This window comes from Coturnix japonica, chromosome 36, assembly GCF_054131305.1.
Source record: "Coturnix japonica strain WE chromosome 36, WE-NBRP24, whole genome shotgun sequence".
In the NCBI taxonomy this organism is placed as follows: Eukaryota; Metazoa; Chordata; class Aves; order Galliformes; family Phasianidae; genus Coturnix; species Coturnix japonica.
The window spans coordinates 1,097,775-1,110,303 of record NC_140698.1 but is presented as its reverse complement, the minus strand read 5'-3'; the positions used below and the strand labels follow the sequence as shown (position 1 = coordinate 1,110,303).

The following is a 12,529-nucleotide window of genomic DNA, read 5'->3' as shown; positions in this document are numbered from 1 at the left end:
TCTTGCTTGTTTTAATGTACGTTGAAATGAGGTGTGCATTACAGCAGTGTAAAACCAGTGGGAATAGCTGTGAAGAATACAAAATGAACAAGCTAAGACAGAAAGTGGAGAGCGGAAGTTATTTGAAATCTTCCCTTTCCCAGAATGTAGTAATCAAGCAGAAGTATTTACAAAGTCCAAGAAAAGGGGGATTGAGTTCGAACGAGGGGACAATCTAAGGCTTAACTATTGCAGAGGGGCTTGGGTAAGCAGGATGTCAGGTCAGATGAGAAAAGAATATTTTGAAACACCATTGTCAGCGTTACGGGGAACACTGGGCAAGGGACCAGCTGGAAACGGTTGCAGGCTGAAGTCAACGCACAGTTTGATGAACAGCCATGTGCTTCCTGCTGGATTGTGGGCTTCTGAGAACATCTGACCCCGACAGCTCCAGAAATGTCTTACAAGAAGGAGGACAGACAGAGTAACTGCATGTCCTCAATTCTTTTAAGGTTCACGGAGAGCCTAATTCATTATGTACAGTGCGTCTGGGCTACACTAAGAAGTTACAAGCTGAAGAGGAATTGATTTGAATAATGACATTTTAGTAAAGAGCATTACAGTATTTTTAAAAAAAAAGAATAAGATTTAATACATTACACTTATAAAAATCGATTGAAACAAAACAAAGAGTTTGCAACAGTAAAAAGCCGCATTACATGTCATGAATTCAAATAGACAGGCAATTCACTGCATTTAAAACACATCTGGTCATAACTTCCCTCACAGCATTCTTGACTTCATGGTTCCTCATGCTGTAGATGAGGGGGTTTACTGCTGGAGGCACCACTGAGTACAGAACTGCCACCATCAGGTCCATGGATGGGGAGGAAATGGATGGGGGCTTCAGGTAGGCAAAAAAGGCAGTGCTGAGAAACAGGGAGACCACGGCCAGGTGAGGAAGGCATGTGGAGAAGGCTTTGTGCCGTCCCTGCTCAGAGGGCATCCTCAGCACAGCCACGAAGATCTGCACATAGGACACCACTATGAAAACAAAGCACCCAAAGCCTAAACTGGCACTAAAAATGAGAAACACAACTTCCCTGAGATTTGATTCTGAGCAGGAGAGCTTGAGGATCTGTGGGATTTCACAGAAAAACTGGTTCACAACATTGCCTTGGCACAGAGGCAGTGAAAACGTACTGGCAGTGTGCAGCAGGGAATAGAGAAGCACAGTGCCCCAGGCAGCTGCTGCCATGGTGGCACAAGCTCTGCTGTCCATCAAGGTCCCGTAGTGCAGGGGCTTGCAGATGGCAACGTAGCGGTCATAGGACATGATGGTGAGAAGGGACAACTCTGCTGAGATGAAGAAGGTAAAGAAAAAGAGCTGTGCAGCACATCCTGTGTAGGAGATGGCCCTGGTGTCCCAGAGGGTGTTGGCCATGGCTTTGGGGAGAGTGGTGGAGATGCAGCCCAGGTCGAGGAGGGCCAGGTTGAGGAGGAAGAAGTACATGGGGGTGTGCAGGCGGCGGTCGCAGGCTACGGCTGTGCTGATGAGGCCGTTGCCCAGGAGGGCAGCCAGGTAGATGCCCAGGAAGAGCCAGAAGTGCAGGAGCTGCAGCTGCCGCGTGTCTGCCAACGGCAGCAGGAGGAACTCGCTGATGGAGCTGCTGTTGGGCATCTGCTGTTGTTGGGCTTGGAGTCCTGCTCAGAGTGCAGAAGATAATGACAAGTCCAGACCATTCTCAGAGACACTCCTCCTGCTATACTATGAAATGTTTTTATTCTCTTACAACAGTGTACATTTAGCACCATTACTTGCATTTATTTTAATGTAGTTCAGCATTCCTTAAGCAGAAGCAGCAGATGAAGCTCTAACCCTCCTCTTCTTATCTTATCCCTTCTCCCTGGATATTTCCTTCTGTTTCTTGTCTTATCTTTACCCCAAGTGCTCTTAGAGCCCCCTACCCCAGCTTCAGTGGCATTCAGTTTCAGTTAGATAATGCTTCCTGTTTTTATGATAAGTGAATTATTCATGCCTGCAGAAAATGAAGATAATTACAATTGGTTCCATTCTTAGAGAAGGGGTAGACTGAGAGCACATCATGTGTGACTGTTCACAAAACAAGCAAATGACTGACGAAAAATTCTCAGATCTCTGACAGCCCCTTTAAGGTTTCTGACTTCAATTCTTTTTGCCCCAGAAAAGAAAATGGAAACCTGCCTTCGCTCTCCTTTTGCCAAGACCGTTCACAAACATTCTGTTGAGCAGTGGAGCTGTGATCCCCTGCCCCAGGCAGCAGCTGTGGCAGCACAAGCCCTGCTGGGGTCTTCTTCCCCCCACCCGTCTCCCCGCAGCACCCTGGGCAGCTCCCCGGGCAGGCTGAGTGCTGAGCCTGGCATGCGGCAGAGTCCCATACCCGGCACACAGCCCCTGGGGCACAGCAGGGACCCTGCTCTGCAGGACAGCCCTGGGCACTTGCCTGTAGCCCTGGCTGCACAGCCTGCAGCCGTGCTGGGACACGCAGCCCTCAGGGCTGTGCTTTCATATTGCAGCACGGAAGCCCTCAGCTGTAGCAGAAGGGTTTTTCCATAGTAAAGAAACATGCAGTGCCTGCGGCCAGATCTGCTATGGTTTGTCCCACATTTAGATAACCCTCTATTAAAAGCATCTGCATTGTCTACTGCAAGGGACTTACTGTATCATGGTCTGTGAGTAATGCTCTTTCATAGAGCTCGCAGCCCGCTTACACAGTACATATCTTGTAAGCTCTCTCCAGTTTCTCTCTTCTCTTTCTGTCACCTGCAGGCTGTGCTGTGTGCTGCTCCTGGGCACAGCTGTCTCTCTAGAGCACCATCCACTTTTATGAGCTCCCTGTGTCCCAGGAGCGTGGCCCAGCTCAACAGCAGATGATCTCATTTTTATCCTTCCCACTCGTGTCCCCTGACACATCCCTGGGTCCTCATGGCCAACAGCTCCTGAAATACAACAGCATCATGACTGTGTTTTGAAATCTGCTCAATTAACCACCACATGTCCAGTGGCCAGTGACTGATTGGAGACATATGGGGAGTACTATCAGAGTTCATTTGATGAAGCACAAAGGGCACCCAGACAAGAACAGGGAGGTTTGGACTTTCCCTGTGCAGGACACTGATCCAGCTGAGGCAGAGCAGGAGTCTCATCCCTTGACAGAAATCCTGAAGCTGAAATGGGATTCAGCTCCCCACAGAACCACAGTATCATTGGGATTCCTTTGGTTGTGTTCAGAAGAGCACAAGGAGTTGCCTGCATGTGAGCTCCTGCTCTGAGTCCTCGGTCCTTCAGCTGGGAGGCAGCTGCTCACACACACACACTGGGTGATGCCCAAGGTGCCTGGGCTCCTCCTGATGTTTGCCAGTGCTTGTAAACTGTGTGGGAAATCACAGAATCACAGAATTGTAAGGGTTGGAAGGGACCTCTAGAGATCATCGAGTCCAACCCCCCAGCCAAAACCTCAGGTATTTATAAACCTGGATCAAGTCCCCTCTCAGCCTTCTTTTTTTTCTAGGCTAATCAGACCCAGTTCCCTAAGTCTCTCCTCATAGGGGAGATGCTCCAGGCCCTTCACCTTCTCTGTGGCCTTCCGCTGGACTCTTTCCAAGAGATCCCTGTCTTTTTTGTACTGGCAGCTCAGAACTGGACACAGTATTCCAGATGAAGCCTCACCAGGGCAGAGTAGAGGGGGAGGATCACCTCCTTCGACCTGCTGGACACGCTCTTTTTAATGCACCCTAGGATGCCATTGGCTCTTTTGGCTACAAGGGCACACTGCTGGCTCATGGTCAATCTGTTGTCCACCAGGATGCCCAGGTCCCTCTCAGCAGAGCTCCTCTCCAACAGGTCTACCCCCAGCTTGTGCTGGTGCATGCAATTATTTCTACCCTCATGCAAGACTCTACACTTGCTTTTGTTAAACCTCATCCGGTTTCTTACTGCCCAGCTCTCCAGCCTGTCCAGGTCTCGCTGAATGGCAGCACAGCCTTCAGGTGTGTCAGCCAATCCTCCCAACTTCGTGTCATCAGCAAACTTGCTGACGGTGGTCACTATCCCCTCATCAAGGTCGCTGATGATGTTTAACAAGACCAGACCCAGTACAGACCCCAGGGGGACGCTGCTAGTTACACGCCTCCAGCCAGACACCACACCGGCAATGACAACCCTCTGCACTCTGCCAGTCAGCCAATTCTCGACCCACTTCACCGTCCACTCATCTATCCCATACTTCCTCAGCTTTGTTATAAGGATGTCATGGGGGACAGTATCAAAAGCCTTACTGAAATCAAGGTTGACTACATCTACCACACTCCCCCTGTCCACCCAGCTAGTGACATCTTCATAAAAGGCCACCAGGTTGGTCGAGCACGACCTCCCCTTGGTGAACCCATGCTGGGTTCTCCTGATAACCTCCTTATCACCCAGTTCTCTGGAGATGGCATCCAGCACAAGCTGTTCCATCACCTTCCCTGGGACAGATGTGAGGCTGACTGGCCTATAATTACCCAGGTCTTCCTTCTTGCCCTTTTTGAAGACTGGACTGACACTGGCCGTCCTCCAGTCTTCCGGCACCTCGCCAGTTCTCCAAGACCTCTGATAGATTACAGAGAGCGGCTCAGCAATGACCTCCACCAGCTCTCTCAGCAACCGCGGATGCACCCCATCGGGTCCCATGGATTTATGGACCTTAATGTTTCCTAGGCACTCACGGACCACCTCTTCCCTGACTAAAGGGAAATCTCCCATTCCCCAGACTCTCTCATCAACCTCCAGGGTTCGGGATTCCTGAGGGAGAGCCCTTTCACTAAAGACAGAAGCGAAGAAGGCGTTCAGTATTTTCGCCTTCTCAGCATCCCCTGTTACAAGAGCGCCCCCCTCACTTAGTATGGGGCCCACATTCTCCCTAGCCTTCCTTTTGCTGTTAACGTATTTTAAAAAGCCTTTTTTATTATCCTTTATCTCCTGAGCTAGATTCAACTCTAGGTGGGTTTTGGCCTTCCTGGTCGCATCTCTGCAGTCCCTGACTACATTCTTATATTGTTCCCAAGTGGTCAGACCCTTTTTCCACATATCATGTACTTTCTTCTTTCCACGGAGCTGGCACATGAGCTCCTTACTCATCCACACAGGTCTCCTTGCACCTTTTCCCGATTTCTTAGTCACAGGGACTCACCAATCCTGAGCTTGGAAGAAGAGCCGTTTAAACACTAACCAGCTCTCACAGGCCCCCTTGCCTTCTAGCACCCTGGCCCATGGGATAGCCCCAAGTCGGTCCCGAAGGAGATCAAAGTTGGCTATCCTAAAGTCCAGGGTAGCAGTCCTACTTTTTGCTTTGCTTCCTCCACTCTGGATCTCAAACTCCACCATCTCATGGTCACTACATCCCAAGCTGCCCCCAACTTTTACTTCCTTAACAAGTCCTTCCTTATTGGTGAGAATAAGGTGAGTCTTGTTCCATTTTAAGTTGTAAATATTTATCTTTGAGGTGATTTGATGTCTTTTTTTTTTCTTTCTTTTTTTTTTTTTTTTTTCTTTTTCTGAAACTACGATGCTTTCCAGAACTGTGTTTGCTGGACACAAATGCCTTCAGGTTCTGGGACACAGACAGCGGTGCCAGTGCCAATGCCCTGAGACTATAGCCCGGCGCCCGCTGCTGCTCTTCCCTGCTGTCTATTTGATGTCCCTCATGCTCCAGGTGTCTCCAGCTCTCCTAAATAAATGGCTGTCATTAAGGGCATGTTTTCAGCAGGCCATTTAGACACATGCTCCTACCACAGCCTGCCAGATTTCCTCACCCCTTGCTCTTTGTTCAGTCAGATACCTCCCAATTATCTGTCTGATTTCTGACATTTAGGGGGATGACTCAAATTTGCTCCATCTTGCCAAAGTCTGATGGACTGTGTTGTCAACTCCTTCACTGTGATTCTATCTATCCCTTCTTATCTTTTCTTTTTCTCTTACTTTTTCTTTTTCTATGTCGTTTTCTTCTCCTTTTTCTTTCCTTTACCTTTTCCCTTTCCCTTTCCATATCCTTTTTTTTCCTTTTCATTTTCCTTTTTCTTTTTCTATTTCTATTTCTTTTTTTCTTTCACTTTCTCTCTTTTAATATTTCATGCTTCAAAGAAAGCATGAATTCTGTAAGTTGTTCATTAATGTCAGTAAAAGAGAAAAAAAAGAGTTGAAGACAAAGAGAAATCAAGAAGAATGTGTTAACCCATCTCAAAGTGAGAAATACTCATGAGTCCTGTTCAGTGTTGATACCTCCCAACTCCCTGGCTGATCTATCCCAGGGAGATTACTGGAATTTGCTCCATTCCTCAAAAGTCTGTTGTCAGCTCCTTTACCGTGATTCTGTCTATCCCATCCTATCTGTGTCTAACTCATTTCTTGTGCAAATATTCCCTATGAAAGATAAACCTCAATAGAAGCACCTTGGACACGGCATACAGTTGATCACTGTGTTTTACTGTTCATTCAATTACATCACCTTTCCTTCTGTTTGTTGGCCATAAATAAAGATAATTCTTTCTTTTTCCATGTGCAGCTGGTTCTCTGTGGAAAGCCATTGGGAGTTGGTACAAAGTAGGTTTAACACTGAGCGGGTGATGGCAGAAGAGAAGAGTGATGTGAGGAAAAGTGATGCAAGTCCCATGGGGCCAATGAGAGTAGAAGCGAGGTGGGGAGATTGAGGAGGAACTTTGCCCACACAGAAACAGAATAGAACTCACTGGGGACATCCTGGATTGACATCAGTTGCAAAGTGCTTCTTTTACTTCCTGTATAAAACAAACTATAAACAAATAGACAATAAATGCATTTTGGATTCTTGCTCTTTAAGCTGTCTCCATTTTGCTGAACAAGTTCTGAAAACCTGAAGAAGATAACAGGAAGGCACAAGGCACAAGAGGCTCTTTAGTTAATAATGGGCCACAGGGCACATTTGGTGCTGAGTCCATCAACCTCCAGTGCAGAGAGAAGTTTGCACAAAGAACTCAGCAAGACAAAGTCAAAAGTAACAGTGAAGATTCTTGGAGTACTAATGGGCCCACTGAGGGCCATTACCAAGTAAGCTTCCCAAGGCACTAATTAGAGCAGATAATTGGAAGCCATGACTCCAGTCAGGCAAAGGCACTGGCATGGTGGCTCTGATGCTAAGAAAATCCTTCTTTGTCTTAAGAAGCAAACAGGACAAGCCCTGATTCCCAGACCCTTTGGAAGGGAGATCCTGTCTCTCATGTTGGCTCAGGGCCCTTCCTGGGGCAGTGGGATGGAGTTCTGTATGATGTTTAATGAAAGACATGGGGACAGAAGATCCCAGGCTGTGCATGGGGTGCAAGGACGGTGTGAAGTTCATGTCCCATATGGGCCCTGTGTATCATCGCAGGATGTGGGTTGAGAGAAGGGCCCAGTCTGAACAAGCAGTCAGTTCCAATGAAACTCTGAACTTCATAACAGAAACACGGTGGGATTGCTCCCATGACTGGAGCACTGCAATGGATGGCTACAAACTCTTCAGGAAGGATAGGCAAGGAAGGAGGGGTGATGGTGTGGCTCTCTACGTTAGGGAATTATTTTATGCTATCGAGATTGTTACTGGGGATGATAACATTGAATCGCTATGGGTAAAGATCAGAGGAAGGGCTGACAAGGCAGACATCCTGGTGGGCGTCTTTTATAGACCGCCAAACCAGGATGAAGAGACAGATGAGGTATTCTTCAAGCAGCTGGCACGAGCTGCACGGTTGTCAGCCCTTGTCCTTATTGGGGACTTCATCTTCCCTGTCATATGCTGGGAGTATAGCACGGCACAGAAGAAACACTCTAGGAGGTTTCTGGAGTGCATAGAGGATGCCTTCCTGATGCAGCTGGTCAGAGAACCCACAAGAGGAAATGCCCTGCTAGACCTGCTGTTTGCAAACAGGGAATGTCTGGTGAGAGATGTGGAGGCTGGGGGCTGCCTTGGACAGAGTGACCATGAAATGATAAATTTCTCAATTCATGGTGAAACTTGGAGGGGGAATAGTAAAACTGCTACCTTGGACTTCCGGAGGGCGGACTTTGAATTGTTCAAGAGACTAGTAGGGGCAGTCCCCTGGCATTCAGTCTTAGCAAACAAAGGGGTCCAAGAGAGCTGGTTGCTATTCAAGAAGGAAGTCTTAAGGGCGCAGGAGCAGGCAGTCCCCCTGAGCCGCAAAATGAGCCGGCGGGGAAGAAGACCGGCGTGGATGAATAGGAAACTGTTCTTAAGGTTGCAGAAGAAGAAGAGAATCTACCACCTGTGGAAGGAGGGAAGAGCAACTCAGAATGACTACAAAGAAGCTGGTAAGTTGTGTAGAGGGAAAATCAGAGAGGCAAAAGCCCAACTTGAATCTAAGCTGGCTGCTGGGGTAAAAACAAACAAGAAACCCTTTTACAAGTACATCAGCTGTAAGAGGAGGACAAAGGGGAATCTCCATTCTTTACTGGACGAGGCTGGGAATGTGATCATAGAGGATAAGGAAAAGGCAGATGTTCTGAATGCCTTCTTTATGTCTGTCTTTAAAAGTCATCTCGGTTATTCCCAGGGCTCCCCACGCTCTGACCTGGTAGTCTCGGCTGGGGAGCAGACTGAACAACCTGCGATTCTTGAAGAAGTGGTCAGGGAATTACTACTCCAACTGGACTGCCACAAGTCCATGGGTCCGGATGAGATTCACCCAAGAGTGCTAAAGGAGCTGACGGAGGTGATCGCTGAGCCGCTTTCCATTATCTTTCAGCGCTCCCTGTTAACGGGTGAGGTCCCGGAAGACTGGAGGCTTGCCAACGTGACTCCCATTTACAAGAAAGGTTGTAAGGAGGATCCAGGGAACTACAGGCCTGTGTCATGGTTTAACAATTTTGTAATTTTTGCTATCAGTATTCCACATCATAACATCATATAAAGCATGAGTAATTTTACTGAATCTGCAACTTACAGAAGAAGACTACATCTCCCAGGGAACAACACGATAGGTCACGGGACCTGGACTCTATATTAACTCTGTCGCAGACTAGACTGACGTCTTTCGAGTTCTGGCGTTCAGGGGAGTGTGTGGGAGCCTTCAGCCGTTCGCCTAGATTCACAGTAGGCCTCTCGGTTACGGGACTCATTCTCTCTCCTATTTTGCTTGATTCGTTAGCTCAATTTTCAATTATATTGTATTATATTGTGTTATCCTGTATTTTGATATAGTATTTAGTAAATAAGTGTGCCTCCTTAGATCGTTGCCGCTGTTTTCTTTTCCTAATTAACTTTTTCCTTTCGGCCTAGGGCCCCTCCGGGGCCCACGGCCCCCTGTCACGGACGCAGGTGGATTTTTAGTTCAAACCGTGACAGATTTTGGTGGAGAATGTGGGCAAATTGAGTTGCTGTTTTTCTGTGTTTTCTTCTGTTGCTCTTTTAGCTTTTAACAGAGCTACGAGTTTTTTTTCCCTGTTAAGGAGCTATCTCGTGTTTGCGATTCTGCACCTGCGAGCTTGACCTTGAAAGTCCAGGCAGACTGCCAATACTCCGGTATATTTTATAAACACTGCTGAGCTTTGTTTTCTTTTACTTTTTTTCTCTCTATTGGAGGAAAAAAAAAATGTTTTCTCTACTAAATTTGTTTTACCAGGGACTGTGTGCCATTGGTTCCTTTTTTGAGACGCTCCGAACATATTGGGTCATGTTTAAGCTAGCCACTTTTTCTTATGGAGCTATACAATTGTATAATGGATTGAAAGCATGGTTAGCAATGCTCACTTCGTATCTGTATACAGCTCCAGAGGGAGCAACTAATGCAACTAATTATACAGAAATGGTGATTTTTAAGCGTGCTCCTCTTTCTTTCTATGAATCCTTTATGCTGTTTTTGAATGATCAGTGGGCCACACTCTCAATCTCCCTGATCTTACTGTTGATTATTGTAATAATCTCACTCAGTATCTGGATTTATAACATCCGGAGGAAGTCTTCTCTAGAACCAGAGAATACTGAGTAGCAGGGAGTGTGGAGAGGCTTTGAAGAGATTCTCAAAGGACAGACATCTTCAGTGTTATGGAGCTTCACTCCTGAACACTTGAAGAATCCTGAGAGTTTGATTGCATATTTGAGGCAGGAATGTTGTGGCTCAGGCAGATCTCAGGAGGCACAAATGATTTTGGGCCTAGCTAATGCTTATCGGGCCTTATTCAATACCATTCCTGAGAGGGAAGTTTTTGAAGCTGAGAGAGAGAGTCTCAGGGCCGAGAAGGAGAGTCTTAGAGCTGAGGCAGAAAAACTTTGGACTGAGAAGGTAGAGAGAGAAAAAGCTTTTGAAGCTGAGAGAAAAGATCTCTTGTACCAACGAGACTCAATCTGGTACGAGAAAGAGAGTCTTAGAGCTGATGCAGAAAAACTTTGGGATGAGAAGGTAGAGAGAGAAAAAACTTTTGAGGCTGAGAGAAAAGATCTCCTGTACCAACGAGACTCAATCTGGTACGAGAAAGAGAATCTTAGAGCTGACGCAGAAAAACTTTGGGATGAGAAAAGCTCCCTGCAATCCCAACTCAACACTCTCCAGTCCGAGCACAGCGCCCTCCGGTCCGAGAACGACACTCTCCAGTCCGAGCACAGCGCCCTCCGGTCCGAGCACAGCGCCCTCCGGTCCGAGCACGACACTCTCCAGTCCTTGCACAGCGCCCTCCGGTCCGAGTACAACACTCTCCAGACTGAGCGCGATGCCCTCCAGACCGAGCACAATGCCCTCCAGACCGAGCACAACACTCTCCAGTCCAAGTATGACGCCGTCCATTCTGAGTGCGGCACCCTCGAGGCCAAGCATGATGCCTTCCAATCCAACTGCGACACCCTCCAGTCCGAGCATAACGCTCTTCAGACTGAGCACAATGCCCTCCGGACCGAGCACAACACTCTTCAGTCCGAGCATAATGCCCTCCAGTCCGAGCATAATGCTCTTCAGACTGAGCACAATGCCCTCCGGACCGAGCTCAACACTCTCCAGACTGAGCACACTGCCCTCCAGGCTGAGCATAACGTCCTCCGGTTCGGGGACAACACTCTCCAGTCCAACTACAACAGCCTCCAGACTGAGCTTGGTGCCATCCAGTTTGAGCGGAACGCTCTCCGAGACCAGCTATGTGCCCTCCAGGGTGAGTTGAATGTATTTAACCAACTACCAGGGGCACATGTAGTCCAATTGGACCAACCATCGGGGACACCAGATACAATGTTGGTTGCCCCTGTAAGAGGGCGAAAGACAAAACAAGTTTCAACTCAGTTAGAGAAAATGCAGAAGGAGTTAGAAGAGCGGAGGGAGTTAGGAGAGCAGGACTCAGGAGACTCGGGGGACTCGGGAGAGCAGGGGGAGTCAGAAGACCAGAAGAAGTTGGAGGAGCAGAGGATGTTAGAGGGGTATAAGAAGATGATAGAGGAGCAGAAGATGATAGAGGAGCAGAAGAAGTTAGAGGAGCAGAAGAAGTTAGAGGAGCAGAGAAAGTTAGGAGAGAGGAAAAAGAAGGAGGGTTACCTGGAGGAAATAACACAAGCATCAGGGTCAGGGTCAGAGTCAGAAGAGGAGCCAAAAGCTACTTTTTCTTTACGAGAATTTCTCAAGTCCAAACTTGTAGATGGGGCAGCCTCATCAACACAGTTGCCACCATCAACACCTGGGACTCTTGATAGAGCAAAAGGTGAGCAAAGTATTACGACCATTATTGATCGATCTTTTAAACTGAGTGAAATTCGAGATCTAAGAAAGGATTACACACGTCAGCCAAAAGAAAATATGGTCACTTGGTTACTTCGCTGCTGGGACAATGGTGCCAACAGTGCATGGCTCGATGGCAGTGAAGCTCGCCAACTGGGTAGCATTTCCAGGGACCCACGTGTGGACAGAGGTATTGGCACATGCCAAAATCGGTCCTACACCCTCTGGAAGCAGATGTTGATAGCGGTAAGAGATAGATTCCCCTTTAAACGGGACTTGGAGCCTGAGAGAAAGAAATGGACTGATATAGAGAAAGGTATCCAATTTTTGAGAGAAAATGCTCTGGTGGAAATGCTATACAGCCGCGAGTTCAATCGTAACGATCCAGACCAATTACATGATCCTGAAGCAGTCCGTGTTCCACGACAAATGTGGCGTGACTTTACAAAAGCAGCTCCAGAAAAGCATGCCAGTGCACTTGCATTAGTATATGGCAAAGGGGACAGGAAACCCTTTGTGAATGAACCAATTGGCAGACTTCAGGAACTTGAATTATTTATAAGCGCCACAGAAGTTAATCTGTATACTTCAGCCATTGTCAAAATTGTGGAAAGGTTAAATGAAGTGGAGGGAACACAAAATGATATTATTGACAAATTGGCTAATGTGCCTGATGTAGATGAATCCACGGTGGTACAAGATGATGGAAACCAGGATTTCCACAATCGCCTATTGAGGAAGCTAAACAACATGAGTTCCTCTCGACCTGTATCATGGAAAATCTCAACCATTAAAAAGAGACGTCCTC

General features: G+C 47.4%; 1 protein-coding gene across 1 annotated transcript; it reads right to left on the bottom strand.

The window, feature by feature from the left end:
* Positions 1–709: 709 nt before the first annotated feature.
* On the bottom strand, positions 710–1,660 carry LOC146755061 (olfactory receptor 14C36-like). The gene has a single exon (XM_085526349.1). The coding sequence runs from the start codon at positions 1,658–1,660 to the stop codon at positions 710–712; it is 951 nt and encodes a 316-aa protein (XP_085382475.1).
* Positions 1,661–12,529: the final 10,869 nt, after the last annotated feature.